At 55.1% G+C, this 26,061-nt stretch overlaps 1 protein-coding gene across 1 annotated transcript in view; it reads right to left on the bottom strand.

Annotated features, from left to right (window-relative positions):
• TMEM132E (transmembrane protein 132E) overlaps positions 1-25,725 on the bottom strand; it is a 53,610-nt gene extending 27,885 nt beyond the window's left edge. Inside the window, exon 1 of the mRNA XM_033091648.1 lies at positions 24,275-25,725. Within this exon, the coding sequence (XP_032947539.1) occupies positions 24,275-24,341 (67 nt within the window). The 5' untranslated portion in view covers positions 24,342-25,725. The remainder of the gene's footprint in view (positions 1-24,274) is intronic.
• Positions 25,726-26,061: the final 336 nt, after the last annotated feature.

Below are 26,061 nucleotides of genomic sequence, written 5' to 3'. Positions count from 1 at the left end.
TCCCGACACCCCACACTCCACATGTGGACCATGCCTTCCCCACGGCTGCTCACTACAGTCCACCCACCATTTAACAAGATCCTGAAATTCTGCCTCCTCCAGGAAGCCTGTCAGGGCTGCTCTAAAGGAAAGCTGGTCAAGAGATTCTTATTTCTCATGCTAAGGCGTGTGAGATGAGAATGATTCTGAGTGAGTCCACACTCGGGGAAGAAGAGAGCCGTAACTGATGAATGACGTCTGCTGTGAGTGTGGACGGGGAACCGGTAGCTTCTGTGTCACGTCCTTGCCGTCCTTACCCTCCTGACTCCAAGCGTCAGATGGGGTAATCAACTAGATATCAGATTCTGATAGAGGCTGCACAAGAGCAGATGATACCCTCTTCAACGCTAAGGCGGCCCACTTCCCCGTCTCTGCTCAAGAGATCAGCTCTAACTCGCCCGTGGTCTGAACGCCCACCACTGGGTCTCATTGCCGGGCACCTCCGGTCCTCCTTTCTGAGAGGAAGTGACAAGAAGACAGATAACAGAGTCCCATTCCCAACCGTTCTTTGCTCACTCCAACAGGGGAGCGGGGCGGGGGGGGGGTGGGGGGGGGCAAGTGTAAAGTCCCTTTCTGAAGGTCAGAGTTTCAACTTCCTGCGTGCAGATGTGCTAAATGCTAATTCCGTCTTGGGGCACACAGTTAACAATAATGATGACAGTACCATCCCTTGAGCTCTTCCAGGTGCCAAGTGCTTTATGTGCTCTAGCCTGCCTTCTCCCACGAGAGCATATATCCATTATCCCAATCTTATACAGAAGGACGCTGCAGCCTAGTCATGTCCAAGGTCACAGCTAATAGATGACAGATCTGGAATTCAAATCCAGATCTGACTAGCACCAAAGCTTTTGCAAGAAGAGATCTGTCTGTTGTCCCAGGAAAGTTATGTGTCCCCCCCAGGTCCCCTACCGGGTCCTCCTACCGGGGCGTCTGCTACCTCACACACTTCTCCATCTCCCTGTGGTCTGCGGCCCCTTGAGCCTGTGGACAGTGATTCTCATATCTGTGTCCCCAGTCGCCAGCTGACATAGAGTAAGTTGTCTTTAAATATCGGTTGAACTAAGATCAGTGAATGGAATTTTGGGGGCGGCAGACTTAGAAGTAAAAATGAGTTGGTGATTTCTTGGGGTCAGGGCAGCCCAGCAATGGAAGGGCTGCCTCGTGGGGGTAGTGAGCTCCCCATCCCTGGAAGCATCCCAGCCACTTGAGACTGATGATCTCCATTAGCAACGCTGCACAGAGGCTTCTAAACAGGCAGAGAGTTGGCCTGGATGACCTTCCAACTGTGAGACTCTGTGAGGCAGCCTCACCCTTGCCATGGCCTTGTGGCGAGTGGGATATACTTCTCCACCTCCTCATTTGAGGCTTGGCCATGGGACTGGCTTTAGCTAGTGACTGGGACACACAGAGAGGCTTGAAATGTGCTTGCACGATTGGGCCTTTTCACCACAAGAAGCCTCAAGCGGCACCTGGTCCAAAGAGGATGCAAGAGTTATGGACAGACCAAGACCCAGCCAGCAGCTTGGAGCCCAGCCAGCCAAGCCCAGTCTAGAACAGCCACGTCTCAGACACCCGTGGGCTCACAAGAAAGCAATGCACATTGTTTTATACCACGGACTTTTGGGAGCGGTTTGTTATACGGCATTACCATGGCAATAGCTGGCTAATAAATCTTTCTTGGATGCATGGAATCCTGGTGCTGCTGAGGGCTTGGAAGGAGTGTCTCAGCCTCTCTTCTGCCTGTAGACAAGCCCACAGCTTCTTGGAGGCTCAGGACAGTCCCCTGTCTGTCTATGGCCCAAATGGGACAGCAGGACGCGGTAAGGCTACTCCATTGCCAGGGGTGTATTTGGGGGAGGCTGGCTCACTGAGGCCTGTTCTGGATGGTGAGGGAAGGACCCCCATAAGAGCTGGCCTAGAAAGGGCTGCCCTTCCTCCTGCCTGAGCCCACCAACTGAGAAGAGGGTGCTGAGTACCCCTGACCCCCTTATTCCAAAAGGAGACACTTGCTGCGCCCAGCTTTGAAGGGCCACGTGGTTCTGGAGCTGGCTGAGTCTCACTCATCATTTGGTTCATGCTCTGAGGGCCCCAATTGCCCGTGTGACAGTCGGGGATGAGGGACCTGAGTCTGCTCACTTAGGGCTTCAGGGACGATTGCATAAGGAAATGCAAGTAGCTCTTCAGGCAGTGGAAGGCAGACACATCCCTCTCAGTGCTGCCTACACGTCCGCGGGCCCCTGTAGGCTCACCCCGTTATCCTGGGCAGCTCTGGGCAGCTGGATTGCAGGCAGCAGAGGTCTGCTGCTTCGGTTCTGGACTCAGAGGAACCGGGCTTGGAATCCCCGTGCTGCTGCTTCTTTCCAGGTGTGTGACCTTGAAGAAGCTGCTCATCTGGCTGAGCCTCAGCCACCTCTCCTTTACAATGCGGGCCACAGTGACAGACACTTCACGGGGTTGCCGTGAGGATCAAATGCAAGTGCTACTCACGGTGCTTGGCACAAAAGAAGGGCTCCGTAATAAACATTAGCAACTGCTATTAATAATAAATCGTTCTCGTTACTTAGGACTGCATCTTCCGCAAACCGTATGCCTCTATTCAGTCCTTCAACGACTTCCCACGAGCCCAGTGTGGCACAGAGAGGTCACGGTTGGGCTCTGAGAGGGACAGACCCACAGGCAGCTAACTCGGATGCTGAGGAGAGATGGAGACCCCTCAGCTGGGAAAGTGAGTGGTTTGCCACGAAGAGCAAGGGGTTGGGGGGTCAGTGTGACAACCTGGGGACTTTGGGGGCGTGGCGAGTTCAGATGTGACGGACATCTGGGTGGGGGAGCACACTGAGTGTGTGTGTATTTTGGGGGGTGAGGGCAGAGAGGCAGATGATGACCCAGGAGAATGGGCAAGGCCAGATCATGGGACCCTGATGTCACTCGGCCGAACTTGGAGGATTCCATCCTATACACAGGAATGAGAGACGGAAGCCACTGAAGGTGGAGGGGTGGTGGTGAGGGGGTCAGATTGTCATTCTGGAAAGAGCTCTTCTGGAGGTGGCCTGCAGGGGAGAGCCTGGGGCCAGGGAGAGCACTCAGGATGCCATTGCGGGGGCTCTAGGGAAGAGACTGGGGGCTCTGTGGGACCCCTCTGGGCCTCAGTCTCCCCACCAGGAATAATAGCAGGTGGCTGAGCCGGCTTGTCCCTGGGTTCCTTCTAGTCCTGACAGCCTCTGCCCCAGGGCTCTGGGGTCTGAGTCTGTCACCCTCCAGCCTCCTGACTTGGGGGCCCTGGCAGCCCCAGGCTGGGAAATTTGAAGTTGTACACACTGCAATGCAATATAGCTTATCCTCAAAGGGGGTGACACAGAAGCTGACTGTGAGGTAAAGCTCTCCTCCATTCGTCACTGGCCCAAACCCTGGCCCTCACCCATCCCACCTTCTGTCAGCCTAGATGCAGCCACCAAGATGACAGTGCAAGAACTTAACACTGGGAAACTACCGCTGGGCCCTGCACAGGCCATCTGGTTCAACCTGGTCCTTTGTAAACCAGGCCTCAACTAGGGGACATCGCCTCCGGGAAGACCTCCTCGTGCAGCTGGCTCTGGTGTTTTGCATCAGCCCTTCCAGGAAGATCTCCTGAGAGGTGACTCACATCTCTCTGCAAATAGGCCACGACTTCCTTCCCACTTGGCCCTGCTTCCCCATCTTCTGCCCTTGGATTTACACCAAGGTTACAACAAAGTTTACACCAAAGAAAGCGTCTGGTTACAGGATGGGTGAAGGAAGCTATTTGGGATCTTGAGGAGAAGCTCGACTCACTCCATGGCGACGCTGCCTCTGCTAGGGCACTGCTCCCCGATTCTCCTCTCCCACCGACCTCCCCTCAGAAACCACCGCCATGGGCCATGCCCTCACTCTGCTCTCACTGTAGACTGGCTCCATGGGGATGAAATCTGAGCTGCAGCCTCCTGCAGGGATGCTGTGAAGCTTTGGAGCTTCCTTATCCCTGACGGTTTGTGAATGTGGTAAGTGTCCCACCGGCTCTCACTGCTCAGAATAGAGACAGAGAGGGGGCACTCCATTTCCCAGACGTGGAAGAGACAAACCCCTTCCCTCTTCACCCCCCACCCCCACCTCCTCAGTACATCCATCAGACGGGAGAGCTGTAGGGTCGTGGGCCAACTTCCTCTGCAGGCCTTGCGATGTTCAAGATGGGGAAACGGGCCCAGAGGAGTGAAGGCGCCTGTCTAAACTCACCCAGCTCAGGGTCAGTCTGGGGATCTGGCCTCTGACCCTGTGTTTGCCTGAAATGCTGCTGCTTCCACCCCTTTGTGGATGAGGCCAGGCCCCGCCTAGCTATGCCTGTTGTAGAGACAGGCTCCTGACTCACACAACCTTGGAGCCATTCTGTCCTGGAGGACCCCTAATTGCTCATCTGTGGAACAGGAATGAACCCTGCCTGACCTACCTTCCAGGGTAGCTGCAAGGATGACAGCAGCAGCGGCCCAGGGCAGTGCAATGGGAGGGGTCTCAACGCTCAGAATGTCCCTGAGCCGGGGGCTATGGAATGGGGTTGGGGGAGAGGTAGCTCTGGAGCCAGGAAACTGCCTTCCTCCAGGCCCCACAGGGGCCAGAACCATTACAGAGAAGGGACTTCAAGTCGACAAAGACAAATTGGCTTAATTGACCCAAATTAGCAGCAGGGAGGGCCCCATGGCCCAGCTGCTGGTCCATTTAATCACTGTCACCCTGTGTGGTCAGGGCCAGCCTCCCTCCCCCAAGACCCTCAGGGTCGTCTCCCCTGTGAATGGCTGCCTCTCTGGAGCTCTCCATCAGCAGGAAGTAGGGATGGGACTTTGGGGACAAAGACAGCCTCCGGCCAGAGGTCAAAGAAAGCTCCCTGTACAGCTGAGCCTGGCTCCGGGAGAGACAGCCTGGACTGGAACAGGGCAGCCCTGGGAGCCGTGGGTTTCTCCCAAGCCCCTCACTCTGAGTTCACTGGCCGCCCCTTGGACAGGGAGGGATTCACTGGGACTGACTGATTTTCTCCCCTGGCTGGCAGGCTGTCCGTCAAACTTCCTAGGAGGTGCTACCTCACTCCTGCAGTTTACTCATGGAACGGAAAGGGCTGCCTGGGCCTCAGGACCACTTCTGCTTCTCTTTCAGCTTTCCACAGCATTCCTTAACAATGCTGGGGTGATGGTCAAATTGGGGTCTCCCGGAAACCCTTAGAAGGTATTAGCCAGAGCCCTCCTTGGTCTCTGGTGATACTTCCCAGGATTCCTGTTGGCTGCTACTGCCTAAATCCCCCACTGTGAGAAAGCAGGAAAGACACTCTTCCCCACTCCAAATCCCTCATGGTTACTGCCTGCTCCCTGGTGGGGACCATCCCTTCCCCCTTCCCACAGCAAACACCGATAGAGCACCCGCTGTGAGTTGGGCCTGGGCAGGTGAACTCCGGGTCAGGTGGTCCGTCCCATGATGCATGGGACCCAGCACAGCTCCCCGTCTCCAGCTGCATCTGTGTTTTTCCTGCTTAGAATCTTTGGTCTGCCAGAGCCAGCCTGGCATGTGTGGCCAAGGCCCTGTGAAAAGGACTGTCACACTCCGTGTGTATCACAGCTCCAGCCGGGGTCCCCAACGATGCCCGGCCACACTCCAACGGCTGCCCCTTGGACACAGGGCTCCCTGGTCATAGACGCTAGATGCATCAGGCTTTCTGTGCTGCTTCTCCCCTCAACCACCATGCAGGCCCTCCTCCTTCTGACCACGTTTCTGTCTCCTATCTCCATAAATGTTCCCATTGGGTTCAATGCAAGTGCCAATGTTACATCTCAGTGAAGACCTGCGAAGCTGGCGTCCATGCTAGGTTCATTGAGAGCAGAACATTCTCTCTCCCTCTCTCTTTCACACACACACATACACACACACACACACACACACACACACACACTCCAACTTACAAATGAGATGTTTATCAAAAGTTCCTTGGAAATTGGCTATTAGAGCTAGGAAACACACGGCAACACATTTCTCTATAGAGACAATATTATCAGTAGTAGTTACATTCCCAGGCTAGCCCCCACCAGTTTATCTATAATTCATTCAGTAAATGTTTATGGAGCACTGGTATCTGTATGAGACTAAACAGTGGTTCTGAGAGTGTTACCTTGAGTTCTGGGTTCTGGAACAGAAGACTAAGTAAGAGAGAGAAAGAGGAGATAGAAAATGGAAAAAAAAAAAAAGTTTCGCTTCAAATCAAATCAAATAGAACAGGTCCTGGTCAACAGATTGTCTACACTCTGCCTCCTTCCCAGGGCCCCTTTCCTCTGGCCCCCAGGGCCGCCAAGTCTCCCCTCACCGCCAGGGCCCCCAGCATGAGGGATCACCTCTCGGCCTGCTGTCCCAACTCTAGGAAGCTTTATAAGATGGAGGTTCCCAGGTCCTTCCCCAGCCACCCTAATTCAGAAGCTCTGGGTTGCTCCCAAGGAGGTGATTCTTGCCCTGCTCCCACCATGCTTCCATCTTGCTCTCGTGGTGTCTTAATCCCTTTGGAATCACCTGGGAACCTAGGCCAGACCCCAGACGAGTGATTTCAGAATTTCTAGGGCTGGGACCTGAAGCACCAGCATTTAAAAAAGACTCCTGAATGTGGAGCCAAGATTGAGAACCACTGCTTGAGTGGTTCTAGTTCTCACAAAAGTTTTCCCTTTTGTGAGAAAGGGAATGCACAGATTCCCCAAACTCGGGGACCTGCTGTCTCCCCTTCCGCTCCTCCCTGCTGCACTGCAGGTGGAAGCAGCAGCCTCAGGCATTCACACGGCAGGTGTCGTCAATGAGGTTTTGACACCCCAAAGCCCCAGTGCAGAGGCCACCATCACACAAACCCACTCTGAAGGGGAGCACAGGACACACTCAGTGCTCGCACAGCTAAACACTGACCCCTGGACTGTGCGTGGTTGAGCGACATGAGTGGGTGCCCTGGGGTGGAGTGTACCTTATAATGGCTTCCAGAATGCTCCTTATGGTGAGTAATTCATCATTTCTGCTCTGCTTCTCTCCACACCCTCTTGTTGTGGCGAAACCCTCATCTCTGTTTCTTCTAAAGAGACCCACTCTAGGCAGCCCCAGAAACCCCACTCCGCTACTCCTTAAAAGTTTTGCCTAAGGCTTGCAAGGTTCCATTTGGCTCCCTCCCTCTCTGTTTTTACTTGGGACCCACGTCCATGCCTCAGCTGGGACACTGCTATCTGCCTGGACTCGGACAGAGCAAGTGTCTGCGGGATCTGGAATGGCAAGTCCTCAGCTTGGGTCAGTACAGTTTGGCTGAGTGTGACAGTTGAGGGTGGAGGCTGTGCTCCGGCAGCAGGGGCTGGACTGGGTCACCTCCATCTGTTCCAGCTGGAGGGTCAGTTGTTCCGTAGGTCACCACTTCCCTACCCCATGGAAGCCCTACACGGCTGGGCCAGGGCTGAGGCCCAGCCGGGATCCCCCAGACTCAGGCTGATTCGCACAGACTTACATCTCCAAGTAGGTGGAAGGTGATTTCACATTTGTAACAATTATTCACTTAATTGGGTTCCAATTAAATTGGAGAGGAAGTGGATGGCTGTGTCTGTGTTTGTTCTCCTCTTTCCTCCTCCTGCACATCAAAGGGAGTGCAGGGAGGATGACGAATGGGCTGCATCTCATCTGGAACGATCCCGCCCTCCATCAGGGGCAGGGAGGGCTGTCCTGGGGGGGCCCTCCTGGGGGGGCCCACCTGCGGCTTTCTGAGCATCTCTCATGCTTGCATTTCTAATCAGGGGCTGGACTCATTCCACGGTCCTCGGGCCCAGGCAAGAGCCAATTCTTCTCATGGGCTTCACCTCCACTGGGAAACTGAGTGGGGACCCCGGGAACTGGGGCAGAGAGGTAAAGGGACGGCCCCCCATCAAGCAGTATCACCTAGATCCTCCCCCTCCAGAGTAGAAGGGTCCTGAAGGATGGATTAAGTGGACCAAGGGCCAGCTGGGCTCACTGGGGTGTCTCCAGGGCTGTCATGGGGTGACGAGGGAAGGTGGGACAGATGGGACCTCAGGGAGATACTTCTCCATTCGACCAACAGCTGTGCTTTGATCTGTGTGACATACACGTATAATCTGTATTATACATAATGTGATATATAACTACATATATATCTACATATAGTATTTCCCTGCCTCCCCCCAACATAGAAAATCACAGACTCAATCCAATCCTGTCACATTGCAGAAAGGGAAACTGAGGCCCAGAAAGGGGAAGGGACTTGCTCACTTTACCGGCTAGGTTGCTAGGATCAAGGTTTCCTGGCCCTGAGCTCAGCCCCCAGTGGTCAGGGTATGGAGCTCCATGGGCAGGGAGTGAGGAGGGCGTTATAGGTGCAGATTATGGATGGAAGGGTGGGCCAGGCCAGGGTCTCATAGGGGCCCTCCCGCCTCTGGCCTCTGCTCCCTCACAGGGGCTCCTCTCTGGCCCCGACTGAAAAGAGGCTAGGAGGTCATGATGGTAGTCAGGGCTTAGGCTGGGTGCATGTCCATGGGGGATGCTGCCCCAGCTGGCCCTTTGGCTGGATGCCGTACCCCAAAGAGAATCACGTCCATGTCTGGGGTCCTGGTCACAGGAGCACCTCAGAGAGGCCACATCTGCAGAGGACACATGTCCAATCAGTGTTTGGCACACAGTAGGTATTCAGAAAGCTTTAGTAGAAAGAATGAATGAATGAATGAATGAATGAATGCTTGACTGACTCGATGAAACAGAGGCCAGTCTAAGAATCAGGACCCAGCTTTCTAACCTTGGATGAAGGAAATGGGGCTCTGTAGGGGAACTGGTTGCAGAACAAGGACAGTTAGAATCAGAGGGTCTTCTGAGTGCCCCCTGCAGTCCTGCCCAGAAAGAATCCCATCTGATGGGGCAGGCACAGTCTCTCCTGGGGAAGCCCCTGGTCTGATGAGAGAGGCACCGTCTTCTCTGGAGGAGCCCCAGAGTGAAGAGGGAGGCACAGCTCTTCCTTGGAAGAGTCCCCGGCATGGGGGAGGAGAGGAGAAAGAAAAGGAAAGCTGTTGCTGCCATGAGAAGCTCCCTGTCTGATGGGGGATGCACCCGACTTGGGCAGCCTCCTACCTGATGGAGGAGGCCAGGCTGGGCCTCAGACGCAGCGCTCCCCCTTCCCGGGTTGGCAGCACATGGGCCATGTGTCTGAGCGCCGGATGGAAAGGAGCTCGGAGCTGCGGCCAAGCAGCAGGAGAGCCATTGACATTCTGGTCAGGCAGCCAGTCACTGAGTTATTATTATTTCTTTTTTTTGAGCTACTTAGAGCAATTTACAGAAATCATTTAGGGGCCATTTAGGGAGAAGAGAAAAGATGAAGACTTTTAAAGGCTGGGCCTAGGGATGGTTTTATGCAGATCAGCTTCGCAGAGATACAAAGAAGGAGAACCTGGTTTCTAGTCTAAGGGATGTGGGATGGGCAGGAAGGCCGACAGGGTTCTGACCTGACCAATCTGGCTGGGAGACCTGGAGGCGGCAGCCAGGGACTGAGGAAAGGGGATGAGTGGACGATGTATGTTGGGCAGAGGGTTGAGAAACAGAGGACGGAAGCCAGCACCGGGGGGTGAGGCAGCCATTCTGTGCCTCAGTTTCTCCTTTTGTGGTTTGTGGCACTGGGATCAAGCCGAATGGGTGTGAGGCTTCCTGTATCACACTGGGGGCTGGAGGATGGGCCTTGGGACCTAGACCCACAAAGTCAGGAGGTGAGGGCCCAGGGGGAGTGGAGGACACGGTCATGGGAGCCAGAGTCTCACCCTGCCTCTTCCTGTCTGTGACCTGGGCCAGCTACTTCCTCTCTCTAAGCCTCAGTTTCCTCATCCATACAATGGGGATCACGATTACCAATGTCACATCTTACCTCCGAGTATGATGACATGGTGTGAGAAGGTACGTGGTAGCCGTTTTTGAACTGCCAAAGGCTCCACCCTCCTTGGTCACCATAGGGAATGGTGGGGAACTTCAGGGATGAGAACCTGACCTTCCAGTACGCACTCCTCCTGCCCACCCCGCAGACAGGAGAAAGCATTCTTCTAAGGCTGACGACACGACTGGCCTTCACTGGCTGGGATCAGAGGCCCGAACCGGAAGCTTGGGGAATGCAGGTCACGTGTGTGTGTGTGTGTGTGTGTTCGTATGCACGTGTGCATGATGTGTGAGGGAGAGGAGTGGGGGTCCTAGGGAGAAGAACTGAGGCGAACTAAAACCAGTCACACATTGCGCAAAGCCTTCCCCACAGGTCCATTTCATGCTGTTTGTGAGGCGATTACTGGAGACGGAAGCTGGTTACTCCGTGTAAACATGCCTGCTAAGGCAGGCCCCCAGGTATGGCCCCTGGGGAAACAGAGGGTGGAGGGCACCTCATCTGTGACTGACCAGCTTTCTCCAGGGATTGTTGGCCATGCTGCCCCTCCCCACACCACCTGCATGTAACATCTCTGAAGACAGTATCAAACCCATTGGGCTGGGCACCAGGGACCTGCTTTGCCCGGCCTGACTGCTGTGTGAGCTGGGCTAAGACTTTCTCCTCTCTGGACCTTAGTTTTCCCATCTTTCAAGTAGGGATGGTTTAAGGATCAGAGGGGCCTGAAGCTCCCATCCGGCTCCCCCAACCCAAGGTTCTTTGACTTGACGTATCGCATCTCACTGTGCTGCAATCCAGAGAGGATTTCAGGGTGCAAACCAGCTTTCAGTGCATTCAACAAGCACTGATGGAGTGCCAGCCGCACGCAGGGCACCGTGCCAAGACGTTCACACTGTGTCTCTTCCCTTTAGCCAGTGTCTCAGTGGTGAGGGTAATAATAGTATCTCCTGTCCATTAAACATCAGGCTGTGTTGGGGACTTTTACATACATTAGCTCATTGAATTGCTCTGATGTAGGTGCTGTTTGTTATTAGCCCACCTTACAGAGAAGAGGCTGAGGCTCAGGGAACAGAAGTGACTCCTCTGCAGGTTGGTGGCAGGGCCGAGGTTCCCTAACTGCGAGGCTGTACTATTTCCAGAACACTGCAGTAGCCGGGTGGGCAAGGGTCTGGACAAGTGGTCACCCCATGCGGCTGCTGGACCTCAACTCACCAGTTCGTAGAAATTTTGGCAGTGGATGCTGCAGAATGACAGGATCCACACCTGCCCCTCTCCAAAGTCCGGGTGAGGCCAGTCACTCGCATCTCTGTCACCCTGGCATCAATTACATTGCACTGCTACATGCTCAGTGTTTGTCACCATGCTTGGCGTGGAGTAGGGAGGCATTCAAACACATGTCCTGAATAAAACTATAGCTGCCTTTTATTAAGCACTTACTACAAGCCAGGCAGGGCTGCAAGCATGTTATGTGCATTGATTTGTTTATTCATGACAACAAACCCTATGAGGAAGGTACTTTTACTCTCCCATTTTATAGATGTGGAAACTGAGCCACAGAGCCATGAAGTAATTTTCCCAAGACTGCAGAGCTGGGATATGGCAGATGAGCATGTGAATGAATGAATGAATGAATGAATGAATGAATGAATGAATGAATGAATTAGTATTTCCCCTCTGGTCCCTCTCACCCATTTAGTTCCCAGATCTCTCCCAGTGGTCCCCGGGATGGAAGGGTGGAAGGAGGGGAAGGAGCAACCTTTTGATGCATTCATTCTGGTCCAGGTGTGGGGAATAGAGCAGTGAATGACACAGATGTGACCTCTGTTCTCAGGGGCTTCCATCTCAGTGGGACAGGAGCTGTCAGTCCCTGAAGAAGCAGACACATAACTATACAACGTCAGGCGCAGGAAAACAGGTCCGAGTGAGGGGACAGTGTGAGGCTGGGCAGGGCTATTTTGGATCAGGGCTGGCCAGGGAGGGCCAGTCTAATAAGATGCATTTGGGTGGAGGAGACCTGAAGGAAGTAGGGGGGATGAGTCATGCTTATTTGTGGGAAAAGGCCAGGCTGAGGGGTAGCAAGGGCCAAGTCTCTGAGGCTCGGTGGTTGGCATGTGTGAGGACAGCAGAGGACAGTGTGGCTGGAGCAGAGTGGGTGAGAGGGAAGATAGGGTCAGAGAGGTATTGTCGGGAAAAGGGACAGATTTTGCTGCTTGTCAACTTCTGTAAGGACTCGACTTTCACTCTTGGTGAGGTGCAGTGTTCTGAGCAGGAAGGCGACTTGGTCTGACCTGTGGTTTACAGAGAAGAAAAGTGGCACGAATGGGAGTCACCACGGCCAGCATGAATCAAGCCAGGGCTGGGGAGGAGGTGAGCAGGCTCCCTGCTGGGCAGGGACTCTCCAAGAAGGTGTGCAGACAGGACGGAGGCCCAGCTCACCAGTCCCCAGAGAAATGATTCCAGGACCTCAGAAGCACCTGGCCCTGCGCTGTCCAGAATGGCAGCTGCTCACCACGTGTGGCTACTGAGCCACCGACATGGGACTAGCTGGAATTGTGATGTGCTGTGATGTAAGTGTAAAAATGCACAAAAAGGTTTGAAACTTTAATGTAAAATTTTAAAAAATCCTGTAAAACATCTCTCATTCATCATTTTTATATGGATTACATGTCGAAATAATCTTTTAGGTATATCGGTCAAAATAGATTATTAAAATTCATTTCACCTATTTCTTTTTACTTTTTCTCATGAGATAACTAGAAACATTTTAATTACCTATGTGGCACACAGCACATTTCCATTGGACAGCACTGATCCAGCTCAGTAAACCCAGCTTTCAAAGACAAGGAAAGTAAACTCCAGTGAGAGGAAAGGATTTGTCCAAGGGCACACAGCTGGCTGAGAGAAGGAACGAACAGCAGTGGAGCAGAGAACACCCGCCTGAGGCAGAGGAAGAACGTGGTGGGAGGCCGGGGAGCTGAGGGGCGTCTGGGTGGATTGGGTTATTAGAGATGACTTTTATTCACCTAAGAGGTCACACTGAATAATCAATGGTTACGGTGACCACGCACTAGCTCTGGTGGTGCCAGCAGGTACACAATCTGTCACCTGGTCTCTGACACCCCTAGCAGGATAGGTGGGCTTTCTCTCTATTATTTGCAGATGAGGAATCTGAGACTGAAGAGGAGAGGTCAGCTCTGGGACCAGGGTCGCCATGTGCTTTCAGGCCATTGGATGGAGCAGAGCAAGTGTTTCAGGGACGCCTGGGCTCTGTTTCAGAAACTCCCTATAACCCCACTCCTGATTTCTGGCACTGGTGTGGGCTGCCTTGTTGGTGTGCAGGAAGCCTTTATTTCCACCGTGGGGGCTGCTGTGGAGGAGATGCATGTTTTCAGAAGCGGTGGCCTCACCATCCAGTATGACCCAGGCATGGCAGCGGGGCCAGCTGCCCAAGCCAGGAATGCCTCCTCCACCCCAGGGAATGGGGGCCATGCCTGTGGCTGTTTTCCTGGGAAGGCAAGGAGGGAAGAAGAGAGGGAGGGAGAACAGCCGGCAGCTGGCCACTGCTGTTCTTAAAACAAGCAACATGTTATTAGGAGGCATCAAGGGTAGGAAAAATCGGACCCTAAATGAAGCAAAACAACCCAACCCCCAGAAACAAGCTCTCCGGGAAGTCTTTGGCACTGTCCTAAACAAGCTTCCCAGCAGCGCTGGGCAGAAAGGAAGGAAACAAACCAAACCCACCGCATGTGCTAAGACCCTCCAGCAGGGACACAGCTTCTAATCTGGGCACTTCCACACACACTGTGGCATCTCATCCGTGCAGCAGCCCAGCCCAGAAGAGATGATACTAGCACTCCCATTCAGCAGATGGGGAAGCTGAGGCTCAGGCAGGCCAGGCAGACAAGGGCTCCTGGGTTACCAGCTACCGCGCCACAGGCCTGGAATTCCAACCTATGTTTTTGTTCGACTTGAAACCCCACCACACTCTCTGACAGGATGGCTTTTTCCGAGGCTCTCCGGGAGCCCAAATGCTGCAGGTGACACCTGGGCAGATCTGACCCCTCAGCCTCCAGCCATCAGTGGGGGTGAGGACTGAGGTCGATCTTACCTCTCTCTGATCTCCCCCTCAGCCATTTTCCCCAGGACTTCTGACTGGACAATAGAGGACCCCAAGGGGGTCAGAACTGGCTGTGAGCCATAGACAAGTCCCCTCCACTCTCTGGGCCTGAGCTGCTAAAGGCCCCTCCAAATACTGAGCTTTATGCTGCAGACTCTGCATCTTACATTTGCCATTCGATCTTCCAGAGGTGGAAACCAAGGAGCAGAAAAGCGACATCAGGCCTCTGGTAAGTAGCAGAGCAAGCACTCACACCCGTCTCTTGGGTTCTAAGTGCGGGCTCTTTCTATGCGATGGAAACTCTGATGACTTAAAGTGGTCGTTTCCCAGCTCAAGAGCCCTCACTCCCAGATCAGCGGCTGCCATGGCTTCCTTCAGCATTGCTCCAGTCCGCAATTTGCCCGCAACCAAGTTGTTGTTGAGAACGCTACTTTGATCATGTCAACCCCTCCCTCCATAACTGCTCAACAGCTCCCCAGGGCTTCCATGAAACAAAGGGTCAAAGTCCTGAGAGGCCTTAAGAGATGATCCAGGTAAAGAATTACCAACCACACGCCCTGCCTTGAGCCCTCTGTGGCTCCTTCACAGGCAGCCTGGGCTCTCTCCCTGCTGGACTCAGAGCTGGTAGGCCACTGATCATTGTTGCCTGGCATTTCTGTCTTCCCCAGGGGATCACACACACAGGAGATGCTGACTTATTAGTCTTCAGAGGGAGAATGCTATAACCTGGTTAAGGCCTCCTGAAGTGGCACCTCGAGGTCTCCACGAAGCCTCCCCAGATCCCTCAATGATGAGACTTTTCTCCCTCCACAATACTCGGGATCCCCTCCAGCATGTCTATGACTGCATTTGATCGCAATCTGTGTAGAAATGGCTCATCTCCCCAGGACACCACCTTAGAAGCTCCTCATGAGACAGACACTGTGTTTTCTTCATTTTTATACTTAACACAGTCCCTGGCCTGTACTTGTAATATGAATACCAATAATATTGACAACTATCATTTTTGGACGCTTCACATGGGCCAGGCACTATTCTAAATATTTGACATGGAATAATGCCTCATTTAATCCTCACAACAACCCTGTAAGTTGAGGACATTTATGATCATTTGCAGATAAGGAAACTGAGGCACAGAGTGATTAAGTAACTTGCCCCAAATCACACATGAAGTGATGAAGTCAGGCAGTTTGGTTTTAGAGCCAAGTGTAGGGAAAGAGTGAGGAGAGCTACGAGCATCAGGACCAAGGTGCACCAGAAGAGTCTACGGCTGGCTCCCAGGGAATGATTCCTGGTGCCCAGCACAGAGCGTGGCATATAGTAGATGCTCAGTTAATAGAAGTGACTATTAAAATAACTAGAAGTTCAATAGCTGCTCCAAAATAGGTGTGTCTTCAGTGGGAGCTGGGGTGAGGGAGGGCTTCCCAGGCAGGAGGGGTACAGTGCCCAAGTGGGGAGCCCAGCTCTCTGTACCATGCCAATCCCCTCTGCTCCTCTACCGACCACCTCCCCAGCTCCAACCTCCTTTCCCTAGCATTTCAGACCTCTCATGCACAGGACTGGTGGATGGCAGTTTTTCTCCTGCTGAAAACAGCCACAGAAAATTGAGATCATTTCTCTGTTGTGTTGGCAGCTGAGAAAATGGCAATTTTTCCCATTTCCTTCCTATTGGACAGAGGCCCCATACGCCTGCCTTTCCCCACAGGGCAGGGGAGAGTATGGGTTGCCCTCAGGCATGTCACCTCCTTGGCTAAGAGGCATGGGCTGCAGTGGTCATACGGTGGCAGGGACTGGTGGTAGGAAGAGGAGCCACCGACAGAGCACTTGCAGACATAAAACAGGGACAGGCAGAGAGGTCAAAACAACAGGTAATCCAGAGTTGCTGCCAGGCGCCCAGGGATCCAGGGAAATTGGGTTTTGCTTTCCCTGAGCATGAGAGCCTGCAGATGTCCTGGCGGGCATACTCCGCAAATCAGAGTGGTGTAAGATCACTGTCCAAACAAGGGCGTGCAAACCCGCCTCATCTCTGCAGAGAATTTTTGTAAAGGTAGATAATTAATTAAAAAGTCAGAATCTTCGAAGGAAACTGAGGATTGCTCGGCATCCTGAATGCCCCAGCAGAGATGAGGACACTGGCATTTGGCCTCCATCACAGAAACGACGGTTTGAGCAAGAAGAGGCTGTGGAAGCACCTGGTGCTGCAGCCCCATTTTACAGACAGTGGGCCCCACCCACCAAAGAGACCTGGACGGCCACAAGGCTAGTTTGGCCCAGCAGGTCTGGAAACCAGCTTGCCAATCCTTGGGTGCAGTCTGCCCCATGAATGCCCTGGGCCCGCCCCCGATGGGTGGCTATAGAGTGGCAGGAAAGGCAGCCAAAGCCAGGATTGTGAGCAGGCGAGGGGCTGCAGAGAGCAGACAGGGGTCCCTCCCTGCCAGTCCCCACCCCCGCAGGCCCTGGAGCTGTGCAAGCCTGCAGCTGCAGGTCAGCTCAGGTCACTCCTGCTCCAAACCTTGCTATGGCTCCCATTTCACTCAGCCCACAAGTCAGTCTTACAAGGGCCTCCCTTCCCTACCCGGCCTCCTCCCCCGTTTCCTCATCTGCTCTGGGCTCCAGCCTCCTGGCTGCACCTTGAATGGTCAAGCCCATGCCTGGCCCAGGGCCGGATGCTCTGTAATATTCGGATACTCACTGAGTTTGCTCCCTTCCCTCCTTCCAGTTGGCTTAATGACACTTGATCAGCTGAGCACTCATTTTAATACTGCACAGCACCCCCCGCACACACACTCTGGAATTCCCAATTCCTCCTACCCTACTATTTTTCTTTTTTCCCTTAGCACTTCTTGCCTTCTAACGTATTATGTACTTTGCTTATTTAATATATTCCTTATTTACTGTCTGCCTTCTGCCCGCCCCCACAAGAACATAGGCTCACGAGGGCAGGGATTTTGCTGTATTCGTGGATTACAACAAGTGCCTGGCCCGTGGTAAGCACTTCCTGAATACTTGCGGAGTGTCGGGGAAAGTGTCTACGTGTACAAGTCGTGCACATTCACTGACTCATCTGACAAAGCATGAAATGCCTACTTTACTCCAGACATTCCAGTAGACCCCGGGGAGTACAGAGACAGGGGAAGGGTCACAGACCTTCCAGGTCCACTCCAGCGTACAGCCAGCAGAGAGGCCAGGCAGTGCAGTTACACACAGGACAAATCAGCAGGGAGTTGCAGGAGGTAATGGGTCTGTGTTCATCTGACAATCGGGGCAAGCTTCCAAGAGGCAGTGTGGATACACTCTGGCCTGAAGGCTGAGTAAGAGACAGGAGTGGACGAGTGGTCTGGTCAGAAGGAACAGAACGTACGGAGGCTCTGACATGGAAAAGAGCGTGACTCATTCATGCGACTAGAAGAAGCCTACGGAGCAAGGGGAGAGGGGCTCAAGGCGAGACTGGCGAGATCCCTGAGGCCAGACAGGGAGGAGCTCACTCAGGGTATGGGTCCCTATGTCTGTCCATATCAGTGCTTATTCCCTGCATGTGCAAGGCAGAGAAAGATGGCAAGAAGACCACCACGTTCAGGGTCAGAAAACCTGACCTCAAGAGCTGGTGTGTCCTGTCCAGGACTTCACTGAGCCTCAGCTTTGCCTTCTGTAAAATGGGGATCCCAATCACTGCCTTCACTTAGTGGCTGCTGTGAGAATCACATGAGACCATGGATCTGAACTCCAAAGAACCGTTAGAACTCTCAAGCATAGCGTATGCGTGCGTGCCTGTGATGTGTGGGTGCTCTTGTCAGCGTGTGCCTGCATGGCTCGCCCCCACCAACACCATCTCCTGCTGTGACAAGTCTGTAGCATTATTTGTACCAAGCCACCAAAAATACACTCATTCTGGCCCACAGCCAGGCTCCCCAACAGCCCTGGGGAGTGGGGGAAGGCATGCAAGGGGGGGGTCCTACAACCTCTGGAAAAAGGTGGTCATCTTGTCCTTCACCATCAGACCATGTGAAGGGACAAAGGCCACCTCTGAAGGTTGGGGCTGTGCCTCCTTTGTCAGATTGGGGCCTCTCTGAAGACAAGACTCTGCATCCCTTATCACACTGGGCACTCCCCAGGGGCAGAAACCATCTCCCCTCCTCCCTCGTTTCCCTCAGAAAAGCAGAGAAGAGGTCACTAAGTATGACTATGGATGACTTTGTTTAAGGGTTGGACACCTCTGGGGCTGGCCATGTCCCTGGGGACAGGCTTAGGGTTAAGGGTGTCCTGTCCACCTGTTCTCTCTCAGCACCAGCAGCTTGCCCTGTGGGTTCTGATGCTGTGCAGACCTGAAGTTTTGGATGGAGACATGTCAGAGAACCTGGGCCATTTTGAATGTCATCCCAGTTACCCGGGTGACCCGGGGCATGTCCCTCTCCCAGCTCTGAGGATCCTGAGAGACGGGCCCAGGAAATGAGATAAGCTGAGAAATTCTGCCAGCAAGCACACAGCCTGCCCATGGCCTCCAGTTTGAACTGAACAGGAGAACCCATTCAAGAGAAGACAGTGACCAGTTGCCCATCCTCACAGGCCAAAAAGGTGTGGGTGGGAATGCAGCAGGAAGGATTTAAGTTTGATAAGAAGCAGAACTTTCCGAAGACAGATGATTATCTAGATAATTTAGGCAAAAATGGATTGTCTTCAATTACATCTTCCACTCTTTTTTGCACTGAATTAGTCATTCTTGCATTCATTCATTCGTGCAACAAGCATTGAATAATCCAGGTAATTGCTTCCATTTTCCACTTCATCCTGCTGGGTTGTCTGCCAGCCAGCAGACCTGGGGTGGAGGTGTGTGTGTGCGTGTGTGTGTTGTGAAGGTGCAGGGGGGAGGAGAGGAGCTGAAAGAGGCAAACAGCAGAGGAAAGGGGATAATGACGTCTGGACTCTCAGCCTGTGTCTGGAGGGGGATTTGTCCCCTCTCTGTTACCTTACCTGTCTCAGTGCCTCCCTCCCCCTGGCCATCTATGTGTCCTCTAGTGACTAGGGCAGTAGCTAGCAGAGTGTTGGTGCTCCCTGATACACTGCTCCATCCTTGGGGACTGCGGGAGTATGGCACAGCCCGACGAATTGATGATAAGGAAGCCCACTTTTCATTTAAAAACACAGAGAAGGAAAATAGAAAAAGAAATTTATTTTCCTTAAAAACACACACAACTGATTCATTCATCTCTTATTAAAATTCTGTACTGAGCGCTGGCAAAAAAGAAGTAAGGGCGACTCTGGGGAGGGAATGGGGAAGAAGAATCGTATCTACTTGTTAGCATCTGCTGTGGGCATCGGTAGAGGGAGGCACGGGCCTGGGGTAGAGAAATATAAGGGAGATAACCAGAGGCTTCTCCATCACGGAACAAGAGAGTCGGAAGGGGGCTTGGCAGGCACGTCCGTCGCCTCTCACTTGGCAGAGGAGGAAAAGACTCAGAGAGGGAGGTCACTTTCCTGTGGCAGCACAGTAAGTTGGTGACAAAGTTAGGATTTGAAGCCGTTTCCTGTGTCCTGGGGACTCTGATTTCAAATTGCCTTGAATTTCAAAACTGGACCCCTTTCTCTTCACCTCAACTGGACTTCGAGCTCATAAAAGGAAGCAGAAGATCAGGTCCCAAACCCCTCTGCATTCCCTCCTTGGCAAGGTTTATTAAAGCTACTGGAGATTATCTTGCCTGCCTGAGACCCGAGGCTAGCTGGAGGCCTGAAGCAGATATTGGGACAAAGCCCCAGAGAGAGGGGATGACAGAGGTGGTAGAATCTCTGTTGAGGGGTCTGGAGCCAATCCCGGAACCCTCTTTGGGGTCTGGTGCTAGTCCTGGTTCCAGACTTAACTGGCAGGATGACTTCGGCCAATCCCTTTCCCTCGAGGGGTGCCCGTTTCCTCATCCACACAAGGGCTGCATCTGATGGTCGTGATCTCATTCAGTTTCAGCCTTGTGAATGGACAACATTATGAGTAGAGCCACAAAGCAAGACCCTCCACCCGACACACACTTCCTGCCCCTGGTTCAGTGGACAGACCCTGGTGGTTAGACTTGGTGCCTCTCGGGGTCTCAATTTCTGCAGCATCACGAGCACTCACTATAAAATCAGGCCTGGGGTCCATCAGTTTCAAACATGCCCCCAGTGAGGAGATGCCGAGGTCCCACCTTCCTGTTCCAAAGCGGCCTTATCTCCTACAGCCAAGCACTGAGCTATCCTCAGAATGGATTCCAGGAAAGCTCCTTTTCTGCCACCAAGTTTATAACACATCCCCACCTACTGGTCTTAAATATTACAAGGGTGTGTTGTGGCAAAGGGCTCTGTGTGGCCGGGGAGAAGATGGGTATGTGTGGGGTTAGGTTAGGGGGGCGAGCCTTCCTCACTCCAGCAGTGAGGGAGCTGTCCACTGCCTGGCACTGACCCTGTTCTCCTGCTGTGTCCCTCCTGCATCTCCAAGGAGCCCAGAGCTTGGGATGGACAAAGCGTGAACATAACCTGGAGGAGAAACGCAGGGTGCCAGGCTGGTGACCACAAAGGTGAGGACACATGCATTTGAGATCATGTGTCAGAGTGTCAGGGGACACTACTTTCATACCCTACGGAGCTATGCTATGACATGTCACCCCAGACACATGTATCCTATATGTGCCACTCGTGGGGTGTGACATGGCCTTGCCCCATCCCCTTCCTCTCTTCCTGGTGTCTCTGCCTGTCTCCTGCCCCTCCCCTCCTCTGTCCCACACCCCAGAACTCCCTTTTCAATTGACACTGGGAGGGCCCCCCAACATAGAGTTGTCTTCCCACCCCATTAATTTCTTCTCAGCACCCACTATATGTCAAACACTGGAGAGTGGGTCAAAACCAAGAAGACATGGCTCCTGCCCGAAATGCAAGTATGTGGGGATCACATATAAATGTGCCCACATATACCCTTCACACACATGCACTGCAGCCTGTGAGGAGTACCGCAAAGGCAGCATGACGGGCCACGGCAACACGGGCCACAGATCAATTACTTCTTTTCGGGGAATCGGGGCTATTGGTGAGAAGCTAAGGGGTACTCTAGGCAGACTCCTTGGAGGAGGTGGTGTTTGAGTTGGGCTTTGAAAGCTAGGTAAGGATTTCTGAAGGAAGGGTATGCCAGATGATGGAGGGGCTGGTAGGTGCAAAAGCAGAAAGGCAGGAAGGTGAGAAAAGCAATCCCTCGTAAGATGCAGGGAGGATGGAGAGAGGTCAGTGCTACAGAAGTGAAGATGTGGCTTGAGACAAGATCATAAACGACCTTGGATGCTGGGGGCAGGGTGGAGAGTATATCTTTGATCCTATAGGTAGTGGGGAGCCAGTGAAGGTTACTGAGTAGGGGGCTGACATAATCAGCTCTCCAACAGATTTAACCACCACCCTGCTTCCCTAAACTATTCAAACTGAAAATAGATCAGAAAGCCTCCCCAAAGACCAGATTCAGGAAAGTGGCCTTCTCAGATGTTCTCTGGTGGAAGCCCTGAGACTGGGAGCAGCGTACAGGCTGCCAGCCTATACTGGCTGAGCTGGGGCCTGAAAGATAGTGGGGCTCCTTAACTACCCAGCAGTGCTGGCAGAGAGTGAGCAGGGGAGGGAAGGGCCAGAGGCCACACTGCTTCTGGAAGATGGAAAACATGAGGGAGGCAGCCCAAGGTCACCCTGCCTGATGGCGCCGGACTCAGACAGAAACCCAGGCTCTTTGGCTCCCAGTCTGGCTCTGTGGTCAGAAGCCTGCAGCCTCAGTTGCCTGCCAGACACAAAAAAACTGCAACCGCTCCCACACTCCAACATCTCTGAAGAGCCCAGAACTCCCAACCAAGAGTTAGCTGGATGTGAGGGTAAATCCATGAACTCTTTCCCTGACTAGAGGGACAGTTTCGGTGGGTGGGTGGCTGTTAGGTAGCCCTGAAAGAGGAAGTCCCAGGGCAGATGGAATTTTCTGGGGGAAGGGGCTCTAGTGATTCTGGTCATATCCATCTGAGGAGGGTCCCCAAGTTTTAAGCATCTGCTGACACACTTCCTTGAGGAAGGGGAGACAGAGGCATGGGATGGGGACTCAGGGAAGGAGCTTGGAAAGGGAATCAGATAGGTAATTAGGAGGGGGAAATGCCTACTCAGTGGGGGACCCCCCCACCGCCCCACCTCCTCAAATAGCTGCTTACTGCTCAACAGCCAACCCTGAGCCCTGAGTGTCCTGGGCACTGGCTGTGTGGAGGAACAGAGAAGAATCAGCCCATGGTTCTGTCCCCACCACTCCAGGACTAACGGGGCACAAAGACACAGGCATCTAAGGAGGAAATGAGGCAGATTGCTAACCACTCCAGGAGAAGCAGAGCCAAGACAGCAAGGCACCTGGAGCTGGGTCTTAGAAAGCACGCAGGGTTCTGGTAGGTGAGGGAGAGGAATGGATCTTCAATACCAGGCTGAGGGCTCAGGAAGGTGGGCAGTGAGAACCTAAATAAGCTGCCCGGAGGTGGGGCCATGGCCTGGCTTTGGGAAGGGAACTCGGGCAGCAAGAGGCAGGAGGTGGGAGAACCATGTCTAGCCCCAGGCCTGAGTTCAGTTTCCTCTTGCCAACCGCCCAAGCTCCCTGTTCACCAGGACAGTCACAGTGCGGCCCGCGCAGCTCCAGGGCGCACACTCTCAGAACCCACCTCCCCAACCCCTCCCCACCTTCCGTCTTGCATATGGAACTGAGATTTCAGGTTCCCAGCTGCACACCCCTTGCCCTTCCCCCAACGCTGCCCTACCCATTTTTCTGATAATGAACTGAGGTTGGCTGGGGCTGGTGAACTGACCGCAAAACAGCTCCCAGCATGGAAGAAGCAATCCATCCGGAGAGGGAGGTCAGCCTGCCCCGCCCCCACTCCCTCGGAGCCTCAGGACCCTGTATTCCCAGAGCCATTCCTTTCCTTACGCTTTCAACCTTGAGAAAGCGTCTTGGTCAGGGTGCGAGGCCGCTGCTCAGAGCCCTGAGGCGCGCTCACAGCGAGCTTCGGCAGGCTCCTAGGGCAGGGCTGGACAGTTGTGGACAACAGCGGAGCAAGACACATGGAAGGTCCTCCGCCAACGCGGAGAGCCCACTCTCCCTGCCATCCAAGCCCCTCTCCAGCCGGTCTAGGCTCACCTCTCAGCGTGGGGCAACGAAGGCTCCCTCCCCACACCCACTCCCCGTTGGTTAGGGAAATGTGTCCCAGGCCTGTTGGTTTCATGTTGGGAGGGAGAAGAGGACCCCTCTCTCTTCTCCATTCTTCTCCCTCCCCCTTCAGTCTTCGCCCGTCGCCTCCTGGAGCGCCTCCAGCTTGCGGAAGGCCCACTGCAGGCTCCTTCCGTCGGATCTGAGTTCCCACTCTGGGGGGCCGTTCAGAGACCCTCCGTCCCCCACCTGTATCCCTGCTGTCCCACTGCCAAAGCGCATCAACCCGGCCCCTCCCTCTGCCACCTCCTTTACCGCTGAGCCCCGGGCGAGCCTGGGGAGCAGACGCAACAGATTGCAGAACGCGAGAGCGCGGATCCCGCTCGCTCAGCGCGCCGCCCGCCGCCCCAGCCTGCGCTGGCTACCCGGACCCCCGCCCTCCGGGCTCCGCTAAGCCGGCCATTTAGATGCAGCTCACAGGACGGCTGGCCGGCGAGCCGCCGCGGCTTCCCGGGCCCCTGGCAGTCCACTTTCCTTCTCCAAGACTGCCTCAGGAAGCGAGGCAGCGGGCGGCGCGGCCCCGCACTAGCCTGTGCGCCAGGCATGAGGGAAGACACGATCCCCGCGGACCCCAATAGCCCCCAGCCCCGCTGGCTGCGAGGGAGGGAGTGGCAGGAGAGGCGGCCCGGACAGGATCTAGTGGATCCCTCGGATCCCTATAGATTTCTGTGGGAGGACACGCCCCCGGACACTCGGGTTTGGACCCTTCTTTCTAACCCCGAGACGTGGAGTGATTCCCCACCCCCACCCCCGCCCTTTTCCTGGGCCGGGCTGGGTCCCCAGGGCGGGGCTCGCATCCTCCGCTCCCGCCAAAGGGCTTGGGGGATGGAGGTAACTCGAGCTGCAGCCTGAGATGCCAAGCTAGGAGCGGCGGCTGCGAGTCCTGCGTGGGGGTTCGCCTTTCTCCAGTATCCTCTGTGCCCCTCCAGCGGCGACCGCCGCATCTTTACTCCGGAGTCCGCGCCGCAACACTTACCGTGGGCGAGCAGCGCCGAGAGGCACAGCAGGGCGGCGCCGCGGCGGCCCGACATCCCTGGGGCCATGGCCGAGGCGGGAGCGGCTGATGGCCGAGGGGGCAACAGTCCACGACGACTTGGCCCCAGGCTGGGCTTGGTCACATCCAACTCAGGATGGCCTTGGCGCCCCGCTGTCTCTGCTGAGGCTCTAGGGGCCAGTGAGTGCAATTCGGGGACACTTTGAGGGGAGGGTCGTCCCAGGCGCCGCCGGCTACACCCTCGGAGCTGGCGGGGGTGCAGCTCGCGGCGGGAGGAGCCTCCACCTCCCTGGCTGGTGCCCCCTGCAGGATCTGTGCAGCGAGGGGGGAGCCGCACGTGCGGTCCCGCGGCCAGGTGGCCACCGGCGTCTCGAAGGCTGCCTAGAGCCAAGTGCTGGATCCCCCAACCCCGCGGCCCAGCTCGAATCCAAACTCGCTCTAGGGTGCAGGTTTCCAACACAAGCTCCAATTTCTTCGATTTCGGTAGTAACCCCAAATGGGTAGCGCGGCTTCCTTCCTCCAAGCGCCCTGCAGCAGCTCCAGCATAAAAATCCCAGGTTAGGTGCAAATGAATGGTTTCTTTCACAAAGAAAGAGAAAATCCAGGCAACTTTAATCCATCTGGAGAAGGAAAAGTTTCCGTGCAGTGCTGAGACCGGCGATGCGGGTCGCCACCACCCTACGCGACGCCTGGAAGGAATGCCCGAGGCGGGCGGCCAGTGGCTTGTTCCTTCACAGAGCTCGCGGCTGGACTCCAGCGCGTTCTCTCCAGTCTCGACCAGGGCCCCGGCTGCACACAGGCCGGCTCAGCGCCGCCTGGCCGGGCATCGGCTCGGCGGCTGGGGCAAGGGTGGCGCGGCCGGAACCGGCTGCCCCATGGAGATGGGGCTTGGAGAACTGAGGGAGCGGGAAAGCCGACCAGGGGCCTGACCGAGCCCTTCCTGCCCTGGCCACCGACTCCAGCCTCTTGGACGTAGACGTAGTAGGATGGAGAGGGGCTCAGCCTGCCCACGGCAGCTCTGGGCCGCCACCCCTCTCCTCCCAGGTCTTGCTGTCTCAGCAGAGGGACACGCTGCTCCGCCTCGCACCTCGCCTTCCCCGGGGGGACCTGCACAAACCTTGAACTTTTCCAGGGTTCAGAATCTCCGACGTCTCCTCCCGGCCGCCCCCTCCCTGACCCGGGACGCCCGATCGCCCGCTGTCTCGGTGCAGCCAAGCATCGGCGCTCAGTCTCGGAGTCAGTTGGGGCGAGCGGAGCGCCGCGCCAGCAGGGGCTGCGGGCGGCGAGACCTGGGCACCACGCCAGGGGCCGGGACACCCGGCGCCCGCGCAGCCCGCGGCCAGGGAGGCGGCAGCTGGTGCCTACGGGGCCGAGCGGAGAGGAGGTGCCGGCAGGGGGGCCGGCTCCCCATGGACGTGTGTGGGGGGAGAAGAAGAATCGAGGAGCAAAAGGAAGAGGAGGTGGGGGGAGCCACAGTTGCACCAAGCAGTCGCCGCCGCCTCGGCGCTCGCGCCGGCTGCTCCGCCGTAAATGACGAGAGAGACACACACTCGCGCTCGCCCGCCCTCCTCCCCCGTCCGGGATTCAGCGCCCACCCCGGCAGTAGCGGGCACGGAGCCTGGCGCGCTCGCTCTCCCCTCCCAGATTCCCCGTGGTCACGTGGCCCCGGAGCGCGCGGCCCACGACTCGCGCGCCACGGAGACCCGCCACCTCCGAGTTCCCCTCCCTTGTCCACGTGTCCATTCCGCATTCCCAGCCTGGGGGCGCGC

The sequence above is a fragment of the Rhinolophus ferrumequinum genome, chromosome 21, assembly GCF_004115265.2.
Source record: "Rhinolophus ferrumequinum isolate MPI-CBG mRhiFer1 chromosome 21, mRhiFer1_v1.p, whole genome shotgun sequence".
In the NCBI taxonomy this organism is placed as follows: Eukaryota; Metazoa; Chordata; class Mammalia; order Chiroptera; family Rhinolophidae; genus Rhinolophus; species Rhinolophus ferrumequinum.
Note: the sequence above shows the minus strand (reverse complement) of the source record. Positions and strands in the feature narration are given on the sequence as shown.